This window comes from Periplaneta americana, chromosome 9, assembly GCF_040183065.1.
Source record: "Periplaneta americana isolate PAMFEO1 chromosome 9, P.americana_PAMFEO1_priV1, whole genome shotgun sequence".
Taxonomy (NCBI): domain Eukaryota; kingdom Metazoa; phylum Arthropoda; class Insecta; order Blattodea; family Blattidae; genus Periplaneta; species Periplaneta americana.
In genome coordinates this window covers 141,853,332-141,880,941 of record NC_091125.1, presented here as the reverse complement: position 1 = coordinate 141,880,941, position 27,610 = coordinate 141,853,332, and the positions used below count along the sequence as shown (strand labels likewise).

Below are 27,610 nucleotides of genomic sequence, written 5' to 3'. Positions count from 1 at the left end.
CACTAAGCAAACAATGCCGAATCCCTCTTAATAATGCAAGGTTTTTTTCTCAATATTTTTTTACATTTTTACAAATGGCCAAAAAGCCTAAAAGTAAGTAAAATCAGATTAGCCTATCTGTCTCTCTGTGTATAATAAAAATAAGGATTACTTCTTAACATAACCTACCAAATGTCAGCTTCAAAATGTGCTCCCGTTCAATGTTCTGTAGTAAATGGTTCCAGAGTTCTGAGAGCTGAAAGAGTCTTGTTTTTATAAAATACGCTAAATTTGTCGCTCAATAATACGAAAACCGTTTGACTTTCGATAGTATATTTTTGAAAATGCACTCCCCTCAGCACCTTGTATAAGTAGAGAAAAAATCAGAGTATAAAAAATGTGAGGTTTTTTACTGATCGATTTCATATGGAATAGCCCTTATATGTTGTGTCACCTCCAATGTTGCCAGTGTAGCGAATTTCAGTGTCACAACAGTGATGGAGAGTGATATAAAGAACTAGCAATTATTGATATTCCCAGTTTTGTTTTTTCAGTCACTAATTTTTAAATACAGGACATGTCCCGAAGGCCTCTTTTGAGACAACGGGACACATTAGCGAAGAAATTGATATCCCCGTATTTTACGGGATTTATAGGAATCCTAGAACAATGACCATCAAGAAGGTTATGATGAAAATAACTGGATCGGTGTCTAGTAGAGTTCCCGGATAGCTCAGTTGGTAGAGCGTTGGTACGTTTAATCAAAGGTCCTGGGTTCGATGCTCTGCCCCGGAACAATTTTTCCCTCAAACTTATTCAAATCAACTTTACAGGGAGTTATACCTGGAAGCTTGATTTGCATAATATACGTCACTGTTCGTTAACAGAAAAACCACAATTTAAGTCACACAGAGTTAATGTGTACTCAGTGGTGGTTGCTTGACGGTTTGTCAGCCCATTTTGAGGTCTGTGGATATAGAGGGAAAAATTGGATTGGTGTCTGGTAGAGTTCCTGGGTAGCTCAGTTGGTAGAGCGTTGGTACGTTTAACCAAAGGTCCCGGGTTCGATGCCCGGCCCCGGAACAATTTTTCTCTAAAAATTATTCAAATCAACTTATATACCTGAAAGCTTGATTTGCATAATGTGCGTCACTGTTCGTTAACAGAAAAACCATAATTTAAGTCACACAGAGTTAATGTGCACTCAATAGTGGTTGCTTGACGGTTTGTCAGCCCACTTTGAGGTCTGTGGATATAGAGGGAAAAATTATATCGGTGTCTGGTAGAGTTCCCGGGTAGCTCAGTTGGTAGAGCGTTGATACGTTTAACCAAATGTCCCGGGTTCGATGACCGGCCCCGGAACAATTTTTTCCTCAAAATTATTCAAATCAACTTTACAGGGAGTTATACCTGAAAGCTTGATTTGCAAAACAGTATGACGTAGACGAAACTACGAGTACACGTGGGAAGTAAAGTCGTATGCAGTTGGTTTTAACTCCAGGACCGCCATGTGACTTGCTGCATTGCTGTAAGCTCCTCTTTACCCGTGCCCCACGCTCCAAAGGCCGCATTCCCACGGGAGGAATTTTCTCGCTGTAATCGAAGCTGGCACCCATCCCTGCTGAATGTGGGGCATTCCCTAGAACGAGGGGCAGGCAGCTGATGCGGGCACGTGCCTGCTCTGAGTTGCGTGTCGTAAGAGATGACTAAACGGTTGTAAACGCGGTGATGTAACTCCGCGCAAGGTTCAAGGCTGCTGAAGTCTAATGTGTTGCTCCAGGTAGGACAAGTTATGGCTAGTGCTCCCAGTCCATATTTCGAGCACAGGTTGTTGCGATGTCCACGAGAAGCCGTCGTCCCGCCAAGCGGCAAGTACTGTTGGTAATATGAATTTATAGTCCTCTCTCGTTTGTAAGATCTCAGTGGATATCGTAATTGTACAGTTATGTGGTGGTACGTAGTGAATCACACGTAATTATGCACTTACAAGTGTCAGCCAGTGAAACGTTCAGAGAACGGTTCTCGTTTTTCGGTGAAATATCACCCAATGTACAAGGTGATTCCTCTCGCTATGTAATTATAGTAGGAAACTTTTTTTCCGTCCATTACTTCTATATTTCTTGCACTGACAAGCAAAGGTTCTGATGGGGGCAGATAGAAAAGTTAAATTTTTTCTTCCACCATGTTAATAGTGTCAAAAGAAGTGCTTATACAAATTTTGGCCACTCGACCGCAATTACGAGGGCCATAAAAAATAAGTTCGCCAGGGGCCGTTAACAGAAAAAGAAACAATTTCGTTGGAAAAATTTATTGGAACAAACACAGCAATTGTTGAGCTTTTTTGAACATATTTTCCATCATAATAGAGACATTTCCTATATCATGGGCTCGACAGAGAGAGATGCTGATGCAGTCAAAAGCTGGTTCCGATCTAAGGCGGCTGATTTCTACGACACAAAAAATTGATCCCATGGTATGACAAATGTCTCAATTCCAGTGGAGGATGTGTTGGCAAATAGCGCAATAATTGCTGTATCTATTTCAATAAATATTTCCATGTAATTTTGCTTTTTTTCTATAAACGGCCCCAGGGAAGATCACTTTCTGGACGGTCTCGTAATTGCAGTCGAGTGGCCAAAATTTGTATAAGCACTTCTTTTGACATTATTAACATGGTGGAAGAGAAAAATTTGACTTCTTTATCTGCCCCCATCAGAACGTTTGCTTGTGAGTCATTTACGCGTACTTTCTAAACTCTAATGGGTGAGACTGAACGCTGAAAAGTATGTATAACAAAATTCACGCTCACATACGATATACATGGTGTAAATTAATTGGTGTATTTATCATTATAGTTCTATTATGTGATAGTAGGTGCCTGGTGTGCTTTGTTTTTATTGCTATATTTTTAAAAATAAAAGCGAGTTTATAGCTCTTTATAAGAGTGTAAGCAGTAATTATTTCAAGTGGTAAAAGCATCGGAGCGTAATAAATTGGTTTTGTTGTGGTGCATTTAGGAATTTTTGTTTGTTACGGAGATATTTGCTTTGAAGCATGGACGTTATATTGTTAGAAAATATGCTTATTCACGACATTCGGTACGCCGCACAGTGTACAAAAACGCAAATCTAGCTGCACAAAATTAATAACTTGTTATGAAACTTTGTACATATCTTATAGGTAGCACATTTTTTGTGTACAAACTCTGATTACATTGTGTAAGAGGAACTACCCCTTTATGGGGGGGGGTGGTTTTAGACAAAATTAAGAACTTCTCTCCTATCAAACAGATTCTTATGAAACATAGTACGAAAGTTACAAGTAGCATAATATTTTTTGTGTAAAACTATATTTACTGTTCCGTAAGAGGAACTACCCCTTTCTAGGTGGTGCATTTACACAAAATTAATTTATTTCCTACATAACAGATTTTTATTAAACTTCGTACAGGTTGCATATATTTTTGTACACTCTTAGACAAAAAAAATGACCGGACTCTTGAAGCGTAAATTTGTCTAAGTTCCGTTCGGCTGTGCGCCTGATACACAAGACTTTCTTGTGTAGGCGATTCAAGGTCGTGTACCCCGTAGGATGCAGGCGGTTATAGATGCGGAGGGATTACATACCCGGTGTTGAATTTTTGTTCTATTTTGATATATGTTTATTGGTCTCCGAGATGTATTTCTTTATTTTGTTTAATACAAGGAAAAAGATGATGTTTGTTTATTCCTATCCGAGAATGATTTCTTTTACTTAAGGTTTATTTTTGTTTATTTCTATCCGCGAAGATTTCGTTTAGTCTCCTTAAATACAAGATACAAGGGAAAGGATTGCTATTATGTATCTAACTTGCCCTTTGTAAATATTAACTTCACAATACTGGTTATTATCAGTATACAAGAAGTAAAAAATGAGAATGAAAAAAACAAAGTATAGACAGATTCGAACTGGAAACCTTTCGGATACAAAACCGCAATGCTACCGACTACACTATGCGAGGGAGACGATGACTCTTCAAGAAGCATGTTATGTAATCATCATATAGTGGTGGCAGTGGAGTGTTGGAAATATTTACGACAGAAGAAATTCGTCCGCGTGTATATCATGCTCTGACGAATGCACCCGAAGTCTTCCGAATCGGACATAGAATCTGGAGCCCGGCCATTTTTTTTTTTGTCTAAGAGTGTACAAAGTCTGATTACATCTTTATGCTACCTGTAGGCCTAGTTGCTATACAGAGTTTCATAAAAATATATTATGTAGGAGAGAAGTTATTAATTTTGTCTAAATGCGCACAGTGATTGAAAATTTCCTCATTCCACGATTCTTTTCTGCTGTTAACTGAAACATGGGATAATTGCCCTCGCGTTACCGTATGCACCATCATTGAAAAAAATTAATTGCTGATAAATGCGCAAGAACGCGCAAACTTTGAAACAACGATTCAACACTCTAAATGATGCTGTATTAAATGGTGAAAAAATTGTTGTAACCGGACGTGACCGGCTATATTAAAACTCACATTATATTTGGAGAACTTAAAAAAAAATATTTTATTCAATTGTAATATTTAAACCAGCGATGGGCGTTTGAGTGCATGTGCCCTCCGTGCGCACGGGGAATTCCAAGTGCGAGCGCTGTAGTGTGCCAGCAGCTATAACAGATCTTACACAGCTTTTAAATGAGCTAAATTTAGGAGTTCAAGGAAAAGAAATTCTTAATACACAATTTGCAGATAGAATTGCAGCTTTTAAGGAGAAATTGCTGTCATGGATACGTCAAATGCAAAAGGGCGAAATATATAATTTCCCATCCTTATCTAAGAGCATAGAATTTTTAACAATGAAAATTTCGAAATGTACGCATGTTATTCTATCCGGTCTATTAGAGGAATTTACATCAAGGTTCCACGATTTAGATTGCCTGGAAATGGATTTGCGTATTTTTGCTACATGTTCTGATTCCTACTGATTATTGATAACGTCCCCCCCTTCTTTATAGTGTGAATTGATTGACCTGCGATGTGATCGAGCGATGCGAGCGAAATATGATTCAAGGTCGAGTCTTATGCAGTTTTATGACGGATTCCCAAGACGACGCTTTCCTAATCTGCATAAGCTGTTCGAAAAAGTTTTGTGTTTATTTGGTTCCACTTACAGATGTGAACAGTTATTTTCTATTACGAAAATAAACAAATCTCAAACAAGCTTTTAACGGCAGTTCTTCGCATAGCTTGTGCTAATGCAGTTTCTCCAACTCTTGAGAAATTGAGTAATATGAATTAATGTGCAACAGACATGTTTTGTTTTTGTTTAAGGAAGTGTTTCATTACTTTGTGTTCTTATTTAGTTCGGTAGAATAACATTTTCTTTTGAAACATACAGTACGTACTGCAACTTGAATAAACCGGTTTTCGTGCACTCTATAAGCACACTTCTCTCGTAGTACATCGTGCAAGCACTGAGTGCATAATTCTGCCCAACCCTGATTTAAACCGCACTGTAAGAAGAAAAATACTTTACAGACTCGAAATTGAAGTTACATTAGTAAGAACGTATATATCTAAACAGATTCCATGTCTCACAACACACAAAAGATCACTAACAATTGGCTCTTTTCACCCACATAGTAAGCCTCTCTGTCTATCACTTGAGACACAGACTCGGCATTGATCACGTTATACAGGATGATTCACGAGGATTTACCGTCACTTATGGAGCTTATTTCCGAAGACATTCTGAGCATATAATGATGTGCCCTAATCTCAATATTTTCAGAGTTAGGCCTACACTAATTTGAAATTGTTTGTAAAATACCATTATTCTTCAGTTTTAAGGGTAAAAGAATATTACAGAAAAAGAATGACCTATTCAGGAGTATCATTTCTTTAATTAGTATTCTGAAGCTAAAAATGTGTTGTGAATTCCATAGTTGCTTCGTACAGAATTTTTTTTTTCGATTTTTAACTACAAAATTGCATTCTTCTTACGCATTTATCACACAATTGTTACAAATCAAGCCACTCTTGTAAATTCTTCAAGACTACATATTAAGTTACATAATTAAACTTAAAGAATCAATTTCCTAAAGTCGTATAATTTGTAACAATTTTTGTGATAAGTGCATAAGAATTATGGAATTTGTAGTTAAAAACTGGAAAACAAAATCTGTACAAAGCAATTAACAATACATTTTTAGTTTCAGAACACTAGCCAATTAAAGAAATGATACTTCTGAATATTTCATTCTATATTTTTAATATTACTTTACCCTTAAAACTGAAGAATAATGGTATTTTACAAACAACTTCAAATTAGTGTAACTCTGAAAATATTGAGATTAGGAGACATGTTTATATGACAGTTTTTGCTCAGAATGTCTTCGGAAATAAGCTCCGTAAGGGACGGTAAATTCTCGTGAATCACTCTGTACAAAGACATTAACCTTCTCTCTTCTACCATTTGTAGCATATAGCCTATCGAATCGTGTTTGATTTTATTTTATTTATTTATTTTTTTTCGTTGTTGGTAACTCTATAGCATCTATTAGATGCTTTATGGTTGTGCTAACAGATGGAGTTACTTGTCAACAATGTGACGCTGAAACGTGTGTTCAGGTTACTGCCCAGCGACAGTCCTGATGTATTTTTATATTTTGTGATGATTGCTTAATTAATATTAACCCGGCACACTCACAATCACACTCACAATCATACAAATTTCCAGACACCCAGCGCCGAGCCCGGGACCTCCTGATCTGGAAGCCAGCATGCTGTCCAACAGACCACGGAGGCAGTCATTTGATTTTATGACAACTTTTGTTTTGTTTTGTTTAAAGCAAAGCTTTCTTTCTTAGAAATGTAAAGCAAACTAGCACATTGATACATCTGATTGACGAAGCATTTAGTTATCGGGGCCGTAGATTGAATCTCTTGCGTCGAAAGACACTGGCCTTATTTGAATTTACTGGTTCAAGTAGTTTTTATCTATTCACACTCGACATAGGAAAGTGTCTGCTAGAACGTGTGCTAGATAGAATAGATTACCTTCGAAAGGTGAACTCAAGGAAAGCGGAGGTGAATGTGGCGTCGTCCTTGACAATATGTTACAGTGTATAAACTGATAGCCACAAGAGATACGTAGCTTTACGCCCAAGTTGTCGTAGCCGTGAGGATAGATGAATGTGCTTCCTGAAGAATGAATTTATGTAAAAATCATTGTTAAATAGTAACAAGAGTAGATCGCGATGCGAAACGAGTTGTGCTAATGAAAGCTATGTCCGTCAGAGTTAGCAGAAGAGATTCAAACACAATTAGGTTATAGAAGTAGTCTTTTTGAACTTGAAACGGTGTTGTTAAGTTTCAATGACTGCATCTCAGTTGCTGCTCCTTTGTAACGAATCAACCTATTCCTGTACGAATTTCCAGACTTTTTTCTTATTCTCTTCATTGTTTTCACCTATTGAACAAATTTTTATATTATAATCAGATCTAGGATAAATATATGTTTTGTTCATTAGATTTAATTTTTATAGGGGTGTATTATCGTTGTAGGAGTAAAAGATCGACTATTGACCAGATTTTTTGTATTCAACAGGTATTGAAGAAAAAAGTGGGAGTATAAGGGCACAGTACATCAGTTATTTATAGATTTCAAAAGGGCATATGACTCGGTTAAGAGAGAAGTTTTATATAATACTCTTATTGAATTTGGTATTCCCAAGAACCTAGTTCAATTAAATAAAATGTGTCTCTGTGAAAAACGTACGGCAGAGTCCGTATAGGCGTGTTTATATGTCATGCTTTTCCAATTGACTAAGGGCTAAAGGAAGGACATACATTATCACTTTTACTTTTTAACTTTGCTCTAGAATATGCCATTAGAAAGTCCAGGATAACATAGAGGGTTTGGAATTGAACGGGTTACATCAGCTGCTTGTCTATGCGGATGACGTGAGTATCTTAGGAGAAAATTCACAAACTAAACGAGGGAATTTTACTTGAAGCAAGTAAATGGATAGGTTTGGAAGTAAATCCCGAAAAAATAAAGTATATGATTATATCTCGTGACCAGAACATAGTACGAAATGGAAATATAAAAATTGGAAATTTGTGAATTGAAGAAGTGGAAAAATTCAAATATCCTGGAGCTACAGAAACATATATCACTCGGGAGAAATTAAACGCAGAATAAAAGTGGAAAGTGCGTGTTATTATTCGGTTGAGAAGTTTTTGTCATCCAATCTGCTCTCAAAAAATCTGAAAGAATTTACAGAGCAGTTATATTATCGGTTGTTCTGTATGTTGTGAAACTTGGACTCTCACTTTGACGGAGGAACAGAAGCTAAGGGTGTTTGAGAATAAGGTATTTAGGAAAATATTTGAGGCTAAGAGGGATGGAGTTACAGGAGAATGGAGAAAGTTACACAACGTAGAACTGCACCCATATTAAATCCAGACATTTGAAATGGGCAGGGCATGTAGCACGTGTGGGCAAATCCAGAAATGCATATAGAGTGTTAGTTGGAAGGCCGGAGGGAAAAAGACCTTTGGGAAGGCCGAGACGTAGATGGGAGGATAATATAAAAATAGATTTGAGGGAGGTGGGATGTGATGGTAGAGACTGGATTAATCTTGCTCAGGATAGGGATGAATGGCGGGCTTGTATTTCGAACAAGACATAACCTTATGCATTTCCCATTCATAGCATTTAACGTACCGTACACAAGAGCTGGTGGTGGTGCTGCTGCTGCTGCTGCTGATGATGATGATACTACTACTACTATTACTACTACTACTACTACTACTAATAATAATAATAATAATAATAATAATAATAATAATAATAATACACTAAAAATGTACTCACTTCCGTATCGTCTCCCGTAAAGGATAAAGTGTTGCATACCGTCAACGTCAAATTTTGTCTGTCCGCTGTTGGACCGGGGCCACGGAAGTGTTTGTCTACTTCATCAGCTTTCACGACTCAGAAGTCAAGCTAGTGCCCACTCGTACATTGACCTGGAATCTTTAGTCCCATTACTCGTACATTGTTACTTGAGGTGCAGAGAAACTGAAAGGTGGGAAGGAAGTGTTTAGAAATTCAATTTCGAGCGCCGCGGTCCTCTTGCTGTATTAATATTTATCTTGAGAACGGACGTCATATTGTCGTTGGCTAACATACTGGCTGTGTCCGGTGAGCTGTGACAGGTAATCTGTTTCGCCTGCCTCATGCATCCGATTCTTGTCAGTTATATTCGGATCTCCATGTATTTCATCGGGTCATCGTTAACGCTGGAGACTTCAGCTTCAAGTCGGTCGACATTCAGGCCCGGTTTCTTCGACCTTTGTTAAAATGCACCTAACGTAGCGTTAATTAACTGTAAGTTAAAAGTATGCATTGCTGTTAAAAATATTACGTTTCTTCAACTTTACATTTCACATTGTAACATTCCGTTTGTTAACTCTCTGTTAATACCAGAGATTCTTGAGTTTAACCATATTCTATAACCAAGTATAGGCTCAATTCTGTTTTCTGAACTCTGACAGTTGCGATTCTCGCTTGTTTCCGTTGTTTGATTCAGAGAGTGTAGAAGTCTTTCTATTCTCTCAGGTTTCATTTCTGCTGTCTGTATCACAGTAGCGTGGAACGACATATTGGTATTGCTGTTGTGAAATGGAATACACTGGAACAAAAAGAAATCTTGGGACTAATTTCTCTTCGTTCGAGAGAAGCCTTCTGCTGGAAATAATTTTGCAGTATAAACCAATTAATAAGAATGAGAATAAACAAATAAGCGTATCTAAGTTGAAAGCGAAAAGTGAGGCTTGGCAGAAAATATCCTATACCTTTGTATGAACTTCTGGTCTGTCAAATCACAGAAATCATCCTCTCTGTTTATGTATTCATGGATATCATTTTCTAAATAATCAAGATATAAAAGTTCAGCATCTAACGCACCAGCCATATTGGATACTTCTATGCTAACAGAGAGTTAAATGATTTAACTGCATGAAATTGGGCAGTTAAATTAACATAGGTTTAACAGCCTGTTAGTACTAACAGTAGTTGAAGAAATGCTTCAACTGTTAAGTTTACAGTTAAAATGGAATAACACACCGTTATAATTTAACAAAGGTTGAAGAAACCGGGCCTCAGTGTAGTGCAGGGTCCGGCAGGTGTTACGTTTTTCAAAACATTCTACTACAAATGTTTTTGAACGAATTTCAATTTATTTTTTTTCCAAAGATTACATATTATAATGTCATTTAAGAAACATAAGGTCATCATCATCATCATCATCATCATCACCATCATCATCATCACCATCATCATCATCATATTCCAGGCACGAAATTAGGCCATTGTTGGCCTGCTTCGATTCCAGCTATACAGGATCCAATAGACGTTTCTGTGGACGTCCAGGTCATCGTCGTCCTTGAGGGTAGTATTTTAGCATTTCTTGGGGTGTCCGGTCAGCTTCCATACGAGAAATGTATTCAAGCCATCTATTTCTGTATTCTGTAATTTCTTCTTCTAATGGTTGCATGTTGAGTTCCTGCAGTATATCGTCGTTCCTCTTGTGGTCCAGAAGTGTGTATCCTGCAGTTCGTCGCAGATATTTCATTTCAGCTGCTCTTAATCTGCTGATATCGCTTTGTTTCAGAACCCAAATTTCGCTTCCATAGAGGAGAGTTGGTAGTGCAAGGGTTTTATATAGCTTTATTCTGGAATGTTTCTGTACTAAACTTGGTTTTAGGGTATGGTTTAGCAGTCCTAATATTTGTAAAAATTTGTTAATTTTTCTGCTTACATCATTCTCTCCTTCGTTTGATATATTACATCCTAAGTATGAAAATGAATTTATCTGTTCTAAAATCACATTTTCAACAACAATTTTGCTTCGGATTGGGTTTGTATCTTCAAGTGCCATTATTTTGGTTTTTTTCTGGTGAAATCTTCATGCCATGTTCTTCTATGATTTTATTTAGTTTAAATATACCCATCTGTAAATTGTCTTCGGAGTTAGAAACATAAGGTACAAACAAAAATCAAATGTAATTCATGATTTAAAAATGATGACATCCAAGTAGGACCGTTCTTACCCAGGCATAGTTACAGACGGGTGAAAAAATTGTCCATTAGACCTTTCAAGCACAGCGCGTGGAATTGCTCGAATTTCTCGAGTTACGGTTTCTGAGAGAGCTTCAAAAATCCCAATGTAAATCTGAGCTTTCAGGTAGCCTCATAAGAAGTAATCGTACATCGTACATGGAAAGATATGGTGATCTCCACATCCCCGCGCAATGAAATGAGACACCCTGGAAACTGTTACCTTAGGAAAGCCATGGATTATCTCCAGGTATGGCTAGTAGCCCCATCCTGTTGAAAACAAACCCTGTTGAGGACGTCTTCCCAATTAAGACTTCGCAAATTCACGCAACATCGTAACGTAACGCTGTGAGTTCACCGTCACAGTGCATCCGTTTTCTTGGAAAAAGTAGGGCCCAATTATGTCAATGGCATGGGACGGCATGGCATGTCGACCAACATTGAAGTGATTTCGAAATCTTCGCTCTGTCTGCGCTACTGAACGACCAGTTGCAACAAACTTGTCGTACACAAAGACACGTTGTTCAATCGTCCACTGCTCCATGGCTCCTGAATTGGCATACATCAGTGAGTTAATGTCAACCAATTCAAAAATATTAGTTCCTTCCCTCGCCTAGTTACACCCATCTCAAAAACTCCCTGCCGGATCCTGGCAGTTGGCGAACAAGTAGACCTATATTGGGACATTATCGGGGAAAGGAAGGGAGTAAGTAGAAGAATAAAGGAGGTAAAACGGAGGTGAGAGAAGTGGTAGAAAAGTGATCAAGGTCATATTTTATATGTAATAGCCGGATGTTTAAAAAAGCGTAAGCAGAACATGCAGTGGCGGTTCGTGCCTAAAATGACAAGGGGTTCACTACTTTTATATATTATCGGTCTTACTAATAAAAACTCTATATACAGACGTTTAACTGTCTTATACTTATACAATGAGTATCTCATTTATACGTCCTGTGTAAATTCCTTACTAATAATCACTACATACGTCGCGTGTAACAGTACAACTGTTACACAGCTACATCATAGTTTCGTCATTACTTCGTTACGAAAGATCATAGAATATCTGAGGTTCTCTATTGCATCCGGTAGAGCGCTCTAGTGTGGCGTGTTAAATATCGATAGTACAACTGGCTCTAATCGATTACCATACTATATTTTGGTCAAAGAGTACAAGCTACAGTAATATTATTCTAATTATTCTGTGCTCTTTGATTTGTTCTTCTTTGGTTACTAGGCAACCATCATCATAAAATGACAGTCGATACGAACAGCTGTTAGCGGGGCGGCCATTTTTTCTTTATATACAACGCTTAAACAAGGGGTTTCGTGTATATAACTACTGCAAAGCAATTCCCATTGTATAGTTACAGACTGTTTATACGTCCATCGCTTCTGCATGGTTTATTAGTAAAGTTTTCTGTCTCAACTCTGCATAAATCTAGTATAAAAACTATACACGGTTTATTAGTAAGACTTTGAAGTTACGCAAACGTTTCTGCTGACAAGGAAATATTGTAAGAAATAAAGACAACCTACATATAGAATGTATCGAGTCAGCTAATTCAGGTTCATGACTTACAGTATGTCGACATCTGATCACCTAATTGGAATAATAAGTTATTATTAAAATAAGACCTAAATAATTACAATTAAATTGTGATAAGGAGCAGATAAAATAAGGTTTTATGTCTTAATGGTTATCACGATTGGTTTAACATGCACTAAAACCAGACGTAAGTGCAAGTTTGAACCAATAAATTATTGAGATTTGCGATAAAATAATGAGTCTAGGAAATTGTATATTTAGTATGTAGAACTACATTTGTTTATAGATCTTTTGTTATATTATTAAGTTTTGTACTTGTGAACTATATCAATAAATCAATATGTCAATATGTCAATATTAGTAAGACTGTATATAGTTTTCCAACAATTTAAACAATATCTCATTTCTGAAAAATTAAAAAAAAAAAAACTAGTTCTTTAAAGTAGATAATTGCCTTAAAATGAATCTGATGATGATGGTGAATTATCTTTGAAAGAACATTGCGAGATTTCCTTACGTTATCATTCTGTCTTTCAATATTCTGCCTGAAAGCTGAGCTAAGTTGCTGCCTAATTGCTGTTCTTCCAAGGACTGGTAAATCTAGGCAAGCATTCTTATGAGCAATAGATTCCTCATGATTCTTAATTTTCTGTGTCAAATGGCTTAAATCGCTACCGTTACAACAGTAATCACCACTTAGACTAAAAAATAATCAACTCAATAAATGCCACCGTTACAAGAATGATCACCACCGTCACAACAATAATCACCACGGTCAAAACAGTAATCATCACAGTTGCAACAATAATCACCAATTAGACTACAAAATAATCACCTCACAATATATGCCACCATTTCGAGAATGATCACCACCGTCACAACAATAATCACCATTTAGACTACAAAATAATCACCTCGGAATAAATGCCATCGTTACAAGAATGATCACCACTGTCACAATAATTACTACCATCACAACAATAATCACCACATAGACTACAAAATAATCACCTCACAATAAATGCCACCGTTACAAGAACGATCACCACCGTCACAAAAATCATTACCATCACAACGATAACCGACGTCATAACAGTAATTGCTACCGTCACAACAATAATCATCACCGTTATAGCAATAATTACTACCCTTACAAAAACTGCCACTGTTACAACAATAATTGCCACCGCTGCAACATCAATCGCTAACATTTTATTCAACACCGTTACAGCAGTAATCGCTAGCATTAGAACAATGATCAGCAATGTCACAATAATAATCATCACTATTGTTACAATAATAAGCACAACTATACAGTAATAAACACTGCTATTACTATAATAATCACTATCGTTACAATAATAATCAGTATCGAACACTACTGTTACAATAATATACACTATTATTACAATAATAATGTTTTTTTTATTGGGTTATTTTACGACGCTTTATCAACATCTAGGTTATTTAGCGTCTGAGTGAAATGAAGGTGATAATTCCGGTGAAATGAGTCCGGGGTCCAGCACCGAAAGTTACCCAGCATTTGCTCGTATTGGGTTGAGGGAAAACCCCGGAAAAAACCTCAACCAGGTAACTTGCCCCGACCGGGATTCGAACCCGGGCCACCTGGTTTCGCGGCCAGACGCGCTGACCGTTACTCCACAGGTGTGGACCAATAATAATGCTAATAATCACTACCGTTATAATTGTAATCGCCACCGTTACTACGATCAGCACTGTTGCAACAGTAATCGCCAGCATTACAGCAATAATCGTCAGCGTTACAGCAAAAGTCATCAGCGTTACAATAATCTGTAGGCCTAATTAGCACTGTTACAATAATAATCACTACCGTAAAAAATACTGCTTACTACAGTTATTCTAATAATATAATCACTACCCTTTCGACAAAAATCACTATCTTCTCTACAGTAATCACTATCCACTGTCGTCCCCACAGTCATCACCGTGATCACCACCGGCGTCATAACCATTATCACTACCATTACTTTTATAACCACTATTATTACTATTAACACAATTACTATTACAACTACCATCATAAGCACTATCTTTATCAACCACCGGCGTCATAACCATTACCACTACCATTACTTTTATAACCACTATTATTACTATTAACATCATTACTATTACAACTACCATCATAAGCACTATCTTTATCAACTTCAACAATTTTACCTTCATAATCACTATCATACTCATCGCATCGAAACAAACTGGCACAATAATGCAAGTCCTGTTTTTCAAACTTTTTTTCTTTGTTCTTCGTATCGCTTGCAAGCAACAGCGACTCCAGCTGTGACATTCTATGTGGGTTGATTTAAAGTGGGGTAGAGGAGTAGTGACAGTGGTCCACGTTATCTACTTAACCTCAATCTGCGCGATGAAATTAGTCATATCACTGCCGTATATTCAGGACTGTTACAATTATTGTCTTGTTAAGTATGCCGTTACCAGCGTATGCCGTTGAAGACTTCGTATCAAAAGAGATAGAGGTTCGACCTCGTGCAGATATTATGGTCTGTTTCGTTTCTGATTTTGTTCCCATTCTTCCATTAATTACTCCATTATCGCCCCCCCCCCCGAATAGCCTCTGTGATTAAAGAAATATGTTCAAAAATTGCATAACATTGTACCAGTTGTAATAAACTCTTCTCTGAATAAAACTTTCATGGACAGCGTCGTATTTTGTCTAAGGTTCGAGCCTACAATCCTCTAAATTTTGTTTATAGCCTACTGTATTATATTCTCTATATTATCTGTCCAAATTCAATAACTATTATAGGTTTATCACATAGTCGATAGTAGTGTAGATTTCTCGTCTGGAAAATGGGAAGTTTAATGTCTGATGTTTTAATTGGTTTATTTTCAAACCCATTGTAAACTACGGTGGTTATTTAGCGTCTGAGTGAAGTGAAGGTGATAATACCAGCGAAATGAGTCCAGGGTCCAGCGCTGAAAGTTACCTAGCATTTGCTCTTTTGAGCAGGGACATCGCTAGGGGGGTGCGAAAGGGTGCGCAAGCACCCCATAAAAAATCGGAGCACCCCTTTCCGCACCCCAAAGGCAATTTATTAAAAAAATACTAGGCATAAGTTATTTTGAAGAACAAAAACAAACAATTTCTTGGATGTGAAAAAACTGACGTGAATATGTTAGGAGAAAATCCACAAACGATAAGGGAAAACGCGGAAATTCTACTTGAAGCAAGTAAAGAGATAGGGTTGGAAGTAAATCCCGAAAAGATTAAGTATATGATTATGTCGCGTGATCAGAATATTGTACGAAATGGAACTATAAAAGTTGGAGATTTTTCCTTCGAAGAGGTGGAAAAATTCAAATATCTTGGAGCAACAGTAACAAATATAAATGACACTCGGGAGAAATTAAACACAGAATAAATATGGGAAATGCCTGTTATTATTCGGTTGAGAAGCTTTTGTCATCTATTCTTCCGTCAAAAAATCTGAAAGTTAGAATTTATAAAACAGTTATATTACCGGTTGTTCTGTATGGTTGTGAAACTTTGAGAGATGAACAGAGATTGAGGGTTTTTGAGGATAAGGTTCTTAGGAAAATATTTGGGGCTAAGAGGGATGAAGTTACAGTCGAATGGAGAAAGTTACACAATGCAGAGCTGCACGCATTGCATCTTTCACCTGACATAATTAGGAACAATAAATCCAGACGTTTGAGATGGGCAGAGCATGTAGCACGTATGGGCGAAACCAGAAATGCATATAGAGTGTTAGTTGGGAGACCAGAGGGGAAAAGACCTTTGGGGAGGCCGAGACGTAGATGAGAGGATAATATTAAAATGGATTTGAGGGAGGTGGGATATGATGATAGAGACTGGATTAATCTTGCTCAGGATAGGGACCAATGGCGGGCTTATGTAAGGGTGGCAATGAACCTCCGGGTTCTTTAAAAGCCAGTAAGTAAGTAAATAATAATAATAATAATAATAATAATAATAATAATAATAATACATAGTAATATTAATAAACGGATGTATAGTATGCGCGCAAGTGCATGAGAGAGCATTTTGGATTTTTTATGTATCACATTTTTACAACTCGCATCGCATCCCATCCGCACCCCCCTTGCCCTGATCCTGGCGACGTCTCTGCTTATGAGGATGAGGAAAAACCTCGGAAAAACCATGTACCAGGTAACTTGTGCCAACCAGAATTTGAATCCGGGCTAGCTCCTTTCAGGGTCAGACATGCTAACCGTTATTCGACATCTGTGGACGTTTGTTTCTACTATAAATCCTTTCTACTACCTTTTCATGAGGCTGTAACTGACTGGCCCTAAGTTGGTTCTCTTGATAGAAGGGCATGGTACATTTTTAGAAGTTCGGATTCAGACTTGGATGGAATCTGGTTTTTCATCTTCTCATAAATTGCAGTTCGGTTCCGTGTAGACTACAGCAGAAATCGGTTCTTAAAGTACCTACCGAAGTCTATGCTTTTATACCAAGCTTTATCCCAACAACATGCAGCTCAGCGTGTCGCTTAATTTTCCCAAGAGTGGACCCAGCGGCGGTTCATACACAGGGAAATAGATTAAGAAATATCTTCCTCAATGATGGTACATCGAGGTCACATGGACAGTTTACTTTTTACTGCCGTCTTTTCCTTAAAATGTGACAGCATTAAGAACAAGTCTAGATCATAGAGTTAACGCGCTCAGTAACGTGAGTGGGACAGTGGGAATTGGCTGTTGTTTTGTCGCAAGGCTTGTCTAGCAGAGAGCTTAAAAGGTAATGTTGCCTATCTTTCCGATAAATTAATAAAATGTGATCTCATTACACGGCTTGAAAACCCAAAACTATTTTCACAACAGAATCGCTATGAAAACTTAATTTTAGTATAATTTTTTGTGGAGAGGAAGCACTCATTGATATTGGGACTTCGAACAGTCTCAGTAATAGGAAATACAGTAGAACCTCTATTATCCATGGTAATGAATGGTATGGAGTGAACGGTTAATCGAAAAATTCGGATAATCCGTACGATATAAGGTTTTCATAAATTAAGTGCATAATACAGTTCCCTAATTTCCTCCGTGGTCTTGTGTTTAACATGCCAGGTAGTGAATCAGAAGTTCACTAATTTAAGTCTGGTTTTCAAAGACGGGTTTTTAAGAGCCAAGAGCCAAGGAAACTCCTTATGACGACTGTCTGTGGAAATATATGAATAGTGTAGGTCTCATATTGTAGATTTACATACTTATTACACTTTATATTTGTTTTTAATTAAATCGTGCACGATTGTAATTTCTATTTTGTATTCTGATGCTAAATGAACTACAGTTTCTTTTTTCTCAAACTACTCAATTACTTATACTATTTTTCGTAGCACAACTCCTTTTCTTTGACACCTATGGAAGACATTTTGCATAGAATTTAGGCCGCTTGAAGAGTAGAGCATACTGTATAAGTGTAAAAGTTTGTAAAAACACTCTGTAAAAAAATTTCATACTAATATAATGTACAGGATTTCAAATTTTTTCTGCAGAAAAAAAAAGAGCGAGAGAGAAAGACAGTCGGATAATCCACCAGTCGGTTAATAGAGTAACGGAAAATCGGAGTTTTACTGTATTTTCAAACATTGCATTTGTCTGGGCTAGCCAAGTATAGTGGAAAGACGGTGAGTAGGTTTTTTATTCCGTTCCTGTCCAATATGGCATTGAAGATTGAAATAATAGAGTCTTTATTAAACATAAATGTGCACAATTTTCGGCCATTTTTTTTTATTTGTTGTGGAGGCCTGGCTCAGAACCTTTCAGAGTGAGGGTGATTGTGGAGTGTTGGTGGAATTATGATGATAATTGTGAAGGGAAACGGGAGAACCCCGAGAAAAAACCCTCACGCCCGCTTTGGCAACCAAAAATTCCTTCGTGACCCAGACGGGGTTCCAACTCGGGTCGCCACGGTGGAAGGCAGAGAGACTAACCACTCGGTCACGGATGAGGTTACTGAGTTTTGAAATTTTAAGTAGTTTCATAACGTCTGAAGTGTTAAATCTAAACACACTGTTGAAACCCTCAAAATATTTCTCAGAAGAGGCAGTTTACATTGTGTTAGTACAGAGAAATTAATGAATTACAAGATACTTAAAATTTTACATGTTGACAATAATTGAATGTTGATGTTAGACTAAGAAGGAAATGCAGTGATCAATAATTATTAATTGGCTTGTGTAGTTACCTGTTTACCTAGCTGTTCCTTGTTGTAGCTTGGTACGGGTTGTGTAGTTCCAGGCGTTGCCAACCAACAATTTAAGAATTGTATTCTAGCTATTACTGAAGATTGGAAGTTATTTCGCTTTTCATACATGCTGTATAACATTTTAAATTAATAATACAGGGCTTCTATAAAAGACCTTTCCGGTTTCGAACACATGTAATTTACGTTCTATGAATCTGAGGTGCATGAAAATAGTACCAATGGAAAGAGAAACTCAAAAAGTTAGTTCCTTACCTTAACGGTATTCTATGTATCCCCCTTTGGTAACACGGCATACATCAAGCCTATAGTCAAGTTCCACGTAGGTACGCGGATTTTCCGACCCCAGATTCTGAGGTTATGTCTATTCGCCTTTTTTTTTTTTTTGTATAAAATTAACCGTGCCACGCGGACCACTCGTTAGATTTGTAATCGCGTGTTATACAATATTAAAGTAAAAATAGACATGTGCGATACACTTTGAGTGAACCATATTGAAATATTTGTTGTGAGCTGAGTCTAATTTGAGAAATATCTCTCATACGAAGGGAAGATACACTGTATGCCTTCATTAATTACTTCTCTTGTCATAGACCCATACTCTCCATTTGTAAACCGAAACAAAAATAAAACACTCAAAGCCACACAACTGTAGTTTCATTCCCGAAACTGGGTGACATTCTACGAGCTGGTGTATCGTTGATATAGCGCAGAATTTGTTTGCGAAGAAAATACTCTACAGTCTGCAGGTATTTTTTGTCGAACTATAGTTGTGATTAACATTATCATGGTCTACCTTCATTTATTGGATACTTCAGCCCATTCCACCCCTGCCGGATTACGGATGAACGCTAAATTTTCACAGATATCGGATATTCTTGGTATGGGGTCACCATGGCTCAAGTCCACTACCAAAATAAACACACACACACACACACACACAAGAAATGGACATTAATCTCCATTTCTCTTTCAGGAATAGAATCTGAATCTATTGAATTTGTGACTATACGCTATCGCTTGAGCTTACAGCGTAGAGCCGTAGAACAGTATTAAGCGTACCATATGAGGCCCCTACTATGTACCAAGGAGGTATGTTACAGTGATAGCTGGCACTTTCTCATAACGCCATGGTAAATTGATGGACTGGAGTGTTGGCAGGGTAAACTGGAATGATTTGGATAAAAGTAAGCAAATAAATATAGGAAGCATATTTATTATTACCAAGAAGAACAGTAGAAAGAGAAGCTGAAAGGTGGACAGTTTATTTATTAAAAAGTATGCTGGCCGTCAGCTACGAAGGCGATCTGATTCAAAAAAATTCTGCGCAAGCACAATTTTGCGAATCATTTGTTCTAGTTGCTGAACATTGAAGTAGCATCTGCTAAAAATCTGTGTGGAAACATTGTATGACATTTCTCTGGTTTGTCTGTGGAGATCGCTACATATCTCAGTTTGTTTTTGCGTAACAAAATTATTATAATATGCATTATATAATTACTATTTGAGGAGAAAAATTCGCTCCGGCGCCGTGGATCGAACCCGGGTCCTTGGTTTACGTACCAAGCGCTCTGACCACTGAGCGAATTTTTCTCCTCAAATATTAATTGTCACTATAACAGATATTATTCTGTTGGACCTAAATAATAACATGTTTAGTAAATTCGTCTAGCTAGCAGTGCATGATTTTGTACAGATTGCTGTGCATTTTACTGCGGAATCCCGGCCATTAGTCACTCAGCTGAGTGCGCTCCTTGTATAATGGCAGTTGACTTGAAATATAAACGTCAACGTATATGCCCAACTTGGAGTCAGGCCACAAAAGGGAAATAACACTGTAGGAGGAGAGTTCGATCCGGAGCTGTGGATTGAATTCGGCGTAGCTCAGTGGTCAGAGTGCTGGGTACGTAGAACCAAGGACCCGGGTTCGATCCCCGGCGTCGGAGCGAATTTTTCTCCTCAAATATTAATTGTCACTATAACAGATATTATTCTGTTGGACCAATTAATAACATCTTTAGTAAATGCATTATATAGTCAGCAGTCCGAAAACTAGTTAGAACCTCGTGACATCAATGAGGCAACTAAGCCATGAGATAATAAAGTAGGGTGGTTCCTTTCCCCTCTCCATTGCATACATCACTGACTAGTATTTCAATAATCAAACTTGAGATGTGTGTAACAATTGTTTTTTTCTCTGACACATATCGTCAAGTGAGATGTAACGTCAGAGGTAAATGAATTGTAATAAATTAATAATAATTAAATAATACGTAAACAGATAAGCACAATACAGTTGATGTGGTCATTTCAGCTTTTAGCAATCGATCAAATGTGATTGCTTTACGAGATCATGTGGTAGTATGCGCAGATGAGCTGTAAACTGGCCCGCCTTCATATCTGATGATTACTATAGACTGCAAATATTTACAATTACAATTGATGTAATTATGTGTTACAATTCTTGCATTTCATTATATTACGGTTGGCAACGCTGATTACACCGCATTTGTTGATCCATCCCTGTAGTAGGAGAATCCCCTTCATTAGCCATAGTAATTACAAAGGGTTGCATTTTACTGAGTCGAACTTGTTACTCTCGCAGAGCCGTTGTGGGTATCGGGGCCACGAGGTGATGAGTGAATGATGCCCGTGGCCCGGTCGGTACACATGTGGGGCCGAGTGTGCGGGGCCCTGCTCCACCTGGCGGCCAGGGACAGGGTTACCCGCGACAAAGAGGCCTGGGAGCCCACCGGAGACCCTGAGGATGAAGAAACGGCCAGCCGACGACAGGCATTCATCTTTCAGAGACTCAGAAGGTTCGCTCTCATGACATTAGTCTTCTTTAGAAGGGTTACCTCGCGAACTTCTCTTCCGTAGTGGCTTTTTAAAAATATGTATTTCAGTGTCTATGCAACCCTGCCAACGCTTATGAACTTAGGTCTTGGAGTGTCACTTTTAAGCTGTGCAATGGTCTGCTATAGCCCGACCACTGACATTAAAACCTGCGCCACAAACCAGTGTTCGTTGGTGCGCAGGTTGTCACAGTGGGGGATCTGTTGTGCTCCCTAATCGACGTCTCGCAGCGAGTACGTTCTAAACTATTCGAAACTGCACTCGTGTCCGCGTCCAATTTTTCACTTTTCAATCAATTATTAATATTCCATTTCGACGTATTGTGTATAGTTAAAACAGATTGTAATTTATAATAATGGAAGGGGAACCAAATGTGCGCGGCAGGCTTTTGAAAAGTGACGCGCGTAAAATTATTCATAACGTTGGGAATTATGTATGGGTTTAGGTACAGCTTACAGCAGTAAAATTTTTGGAAATGTGCAACATTTTTTTCCGCCATTACTGTATCTTATACAATAATGAAAATTGGTACGTGTGAAACAATGTCCTTCTGCTATATTAAAAATATTTTTACGATTTAAAAATATTATTTATATATTTTTTTACAAATTCAAAATGGTGGCAGTTCACTGTGCAGTGATGAAGCGTTTCTCTAATAATTCATACACTTGTTAACTTTGTCATGTTCTCTCTCTTTTATTTCATTACTGAAATTCATGTTTACAATATCATGCTCTTTCAACTACATTTCTTAATAAATAATATGTATTTTTTTATTTTGTTTTAGAAGAAACTACTGATACTTGACCATTCTTTTAAATTAATTTATTTTTTATCAGACAACCTATCAAATGTAGAAAAGTGATCTTGTATCATATTGTAGATATGACATGCATAAATACACACAAAAAATTTCATCACAGAATGTTGGATAGTTGTTGAGTTATGTGGAAAAAGCTTCATCACTGCACAGTGAAATGAATTTTGAAGAAAAAAAATGTAAATAATTTTTTTAATCGTAAAAATATTTTTTTTTCATATAGCAGAAGGACAGTGTTTTACACATACCAATTTTCATTATTGTATAAGGTACAGTAATGGAGGAAAAAAAGTTGAATATTTCCAAAAAAATTACTGCTGTAAGCTGTATCTAACTCCTTACAAGAGAAAAAAATGATAATTTAAGTAGAAATAATGTATAATGTTGTCACATCAAGGAAGCTACGGGAGTTTCGGCCAGCTTGATAAAAAACGTTTTGAAGGAAGGGGCAGTGTCATTGTCTACCACAGTTGGAGTCCGACTAGTGTAACCCGACCTAGCGAGCTGCTCGTATAGAGATAACATCTCCCCCTCCATGGCCACGTGAGTATTGGAAAAGTAGAAGGTCTTTTTGTAGTTGGTCGAGCTATAGCAGGTCGTATAGTGATGAAGATACTTCTTTCGCTTGTGAAACATGCTACGTCTTTTGGTAACATATCATATCTGTACTTCTAAAGAAAATCGGAGTATTGTTAGGTTATGTACTCTTCAGTTACTTTTTTATTTTTTAGTGGGTTATTTTACAACGCTTTATCAACATCTTAGGTTATTTAGCGTCTGAATGAGGTGAATGTGATAATGCCGGTGAAATGAGTCCGGGGTCCAGCATCGAAAGTTACTCAGCATTTGCTCATATTGGATTGAGGGAAAACCCCGGAAAAAACCTCAACCAGGTAACTTGCCCCAACCGGGAATCGAACCCGGGCCACCTGGTTTCGCAACCAGACGCGCTAACTGTTATTCCACAAGTGTGCACCTCCTCAGTTACAGTATGTTTTGTTATGTCACATTAATGTGACAAAATCGACAGGTAGATAGTTTTCCTAGGCTGGATATCTTTTCGTAGTTACTATGCTGGATATCTTTTCGTAGAACTACGTGTGGGTGATGCGAGAAACGGAACAACGAGAACAGGGGGAATGCAAGAACAAGTGGAAGATAAGGAGAACAATAGGAAGACAACGAGAACAAGAAGAATTGAGAGAGAACGAAGCGAATACGACGAGAGCAAGGAGAAGTCGAGAATGACAATGAGGAAACAAGGAGAACAAAAGGAAAACAAAGAAATCAATGGCAATACAAGAAAAACAAGGTTGAGGGAAGGAGAACAAGGGGAATACGAGGAAAATGAGGGGAAGACGAGAACAAAGGAGAATACAGTGCATGAAAAATGGAGAATATACAAGGAGAACAATCGGAATACAAAGAGAAGAAGGTAATCAATGCGAAGAAGAGAATAGAATTAGAACAAGGAGATTAGGAGGAGAAAAGGAGGACAACCAGAATAGATGGAAAACAATGGAAAGACAAAAAATAAAGGGAAGACTAAAACAAGGTGAAAAGAGGAGATAAACGGCAATACAAGGAGAACTAGAGGAAGACAAGGATAAAGTAGGTTATTTTAGGACGCTTTATCAATATTTTAGGTTATTTAATTTTAGCGTCTGAACGAGATGAAAATGATAATGCCGGTGAAATGAGTCCGATAGTTACCCAGCATTTGCTCATATTGGGTTGAGGGAAAACCCCGGAAAAAACCTCAAGCAGGTAACTTGCCCCAACCGGGAATCGAACCCGGACCACCTGGTTTCGGGCCAGACGCGCTAACCGTTACTCCACAGGTGTGGACTACATCGAGATATTTTTAGTGACTATGAATGATAGTTTTCGTGGTTGGTGGATTGGTACAGGATGACGATTCTCAGACGTCTTTGCTCTCCCGACATAACACCAGTTTTATTTTTTTTTTTTCTGGGATAAATGAAAGACTAACTGTGCAGTCAGAAAGTAAAAACACTGCAAGAACTGAAGCAAAGAATTTCTGTTGTTGAAAGTTTTACTAGAAATATGAAAGTGTACATTTTCGTTGTATACAATTTAACGAAAATTTCCCATGTGAAAATGTAATTCAAGTAGAGCGAAGTGAAGCTCAAACATCATTTTGTGAGGTAAAATTAACTAATTAGCCTTCTTCAGCTTTTTGGTTTTAAAATAAATTACTTTAAAATTCATGCATTGTCTTCAGTAAACTCTGTATTGGGAAAGATTTCTCTCGTAAGTGCTCAGGGACATTCCCGGGAGCAATTATGAAATGAGTCAGTGCTCTAGTAATGCAGTTTGCTTTTATGTCTGCAGATACGTCGCATGTTTCACGGGCGGAACCGGCACGTGGCCCGCTTGCAGGACGTTGCATAGCTTAAAAGTGGACTTTACTTTCTTCACTTTATGCTTTAATTTCCAACTTCCATATGTCGCTAATGAAACTCAGTCGGTGATCTGTGATATGATCTGTAATATGTGGCTACGTAACGCATGCGAACGGCTAGTTACACGTTTACTTCATTATAATTGTAATCCAACATGCGCCATTAATTCGGTAGCGTTCTTCAGTAATGTGCTTTAGCTACATTGTAGGGGCTAGTTACATTTCATGTTGTTTGCATGGTACATACATAGTTGCTTTAAATAAAATGTATTTCAAGGTTCTTTTAAGGATAGTTTCTTAGATGTTAACAGGCGACGGCAGAAATTCGTCTTCAAGAGATTTGGAAGGTTCGTTTTCATGACATTAGTCTTTTTTAGAAGATTTGGACCGCAAATTGGTCTACATAACTGGCTTCATGTGGGTGAATGACGTAAGTCAAGTACTCGCGATTAGTACAAAAAATATTTATTTTGCGCCTGCTTCACACATTTCAGTAATTTGATGTTACATCCTTTCTCAGGGATAAATCAAACATTTTAATTCATAATTAAGATGACCTAGTGTCGACGTCTGGGCTGGAATAGTTGGTGACAATTGATTTAGCCCGTACATGCTACAGTCAGAATAGGAGACACACATCTCCATTTCCTTCAGGAAACACTGTACACATTACTGGACAATGTATTTTTCAATATGCGTTAGCGCACATGGTATCAGCTGATGGCGCACCAACACCATTTCACATTCCATGTCCGTCGGTAGTTGGATGAACGCTATCCAGGTCGATGAATAGGGAGGGGAGGTCCTGTGGCTTGGCCGGCACGGTCCCCCGACTAATTACCTCTGGAATTTTTTTTATGAAGCTGTTTGAAAGAGTAGGTGTATGCTACAGAGATGTTCTGCTACAACGAAATGATGCAGCTGCGGCAGATATCAGAGAACAAAACGGGCTGTTGGATAGTGTGCGCATCGTTATTACTAAGGAGCGGATTCCTATGTAATTAAATATTATTTTTGCTTGTGATAAAACACAATTAACAAAGTAAAAAATTCCGAACATGAAGTTTCAAGTTTAATACCCGAATTTTATTTCACATAAGAACACATATTTTCACAAAAAAATTATGTAAATACATATTATCAGGAAATCTGTTATAAACACATAAATCTTGGAGTTTTTTTACTGAAATAATTTTTTACAAGAACTTTTAAACATTTTAAAACTAAATCAATTATGTCACTCAGAAGTACGTTATCTTTTTAAGAATTCTTGGTTGCTTCGTGTTTCCAATCGCTGTGTGGTGTATCAGTGATACATTTTTGTAATAGTATCGCCTCAAGTTCTGAGAACTGCTAGGCAGCATATCAGTGTTATTATTAGAGAATAAATTAACATGGACAAGGAGGAGAGATCTTGCAGCACATAATTAGGAATGTTTATTGTTGCTGAAGATGATTTCATTCCACGCTTTGTTTGTGAAACACAACAGATAACAGCTCGGGTATGAACATTATTTAATTTAAACAAATCTCTCGTCTCTCGCTCATGTCCATCAAGTAAGGCAATACGTCTTGTTGTGATTCCCTGTTATCGGGCTTCGTCAATCGATATCCTTCAAGATATACTGAAAGTTGGTTGTTTAAAAAACGATTTGGCTTTCCTATTAGCAAATCTAAGCTTTTTGTGAGACACCATAAAAAAACTCAAAACATCCAAAAACCTGTTGTCTGAAACAGGGAGGTGCGTGCCGTGAAAATTAAACTAGACTCGCTACCAGGTTCAGAAGTACAAGTACTAAGGGACAAATTCCAGAAAGTGTTTGGGAAAGACAGTGGATATAAAAAAATGTGTAAAGTTGCTCAAGTATTGGAGTATGTGCCTGTAGGTGAAATTGACGGTGTATGTGTTTGTGACATTCCTCTCTTTAAATATGCACGTCTGACGTCCTGTGATGTGGAAAGATCGTTTTCACAGTGTAAGTCGTTGTTCAGTGATAATCGGCATGCATTTGTGATGGAGAATTTGGAGATGACCTTTGTTATTCACTGCAATTCTGGGCCAACTACTAGCACTCAAGTGTGGTGGGTGAGTATCTAGTAACATTTTTTTTCCAAGCTAAGTAAAGTTTTTTTTGTCATATTTAAAAGAAATATTTTTTTTTTATTTTCAGCAAATATTTTCGTACTTTTTAGCACATAAAAAATAAATATATTTAAATTTTTAGCACATAAAAATCCGCTCCCTAGATATTACAGAACGCGCCCAGGCATGATTGCGTGCAAGAGGAGGAAATTTTGAGCATTTGCTCCAATAAAATGTAATGGTGACAAATTATTATTATTACAAATATTATGATCGTAAGCAAGTAAATCACTTTAATTGTGAATTAAATGTTTGACCTGTTATAACTGTGAAACATCGTCCTGATTCACCTCCTCGCGGCTGACGTTTACTTTTGAATCACTCTGTATAAATAAGTTTGACGTTGCGTGAACGCGATGGTCATGGATTTGAATTTCGCGTTGCTCATGGATGCGATGTTTCTTTGTTTCCAAACGTTTTGCCTCCCTCCCCCGTCGTTTTAGTTTGATCACTTGACTCTACCGTGTGTAATGT

General features: G+C 37.5%; 1 protein-coding gene across 4 annotated transcripts in view; it reads left to right on the top strand.

Moving 5' to 3' along the window:
* The window catches only part of csw (protein tyrosine phosphatase non-receptor type corkscrew), a 320,146-nt gene that overhangs the window by 53,618 nt on the left and 238,918 nt on the right, over positions 1-27,610 (top strand). For 2 of the 4 annotated variants that reach the window (XM_069836031.1, XM_069836029.1), the window contains exon 2: positions 21,498-21,711. The exons of 1 other annotated variant lie outside the window; for it this stretch is intronic. In XM_069836031.1, the coding sequence (XP_069692132.1) occupies positions 21,536-21,711 (176 nt within the window). In that variant the 5' untranslated portion in view covers positions 21,498-21,535. Of the gene's footprint in view, positions 1-17,366; positions 17,426-21,497; positions 21,712-27,610 lie in introns of those variants that run through there. One more of the 4 variants, XM_069836030.1, reaches the window with a different exon arrangement.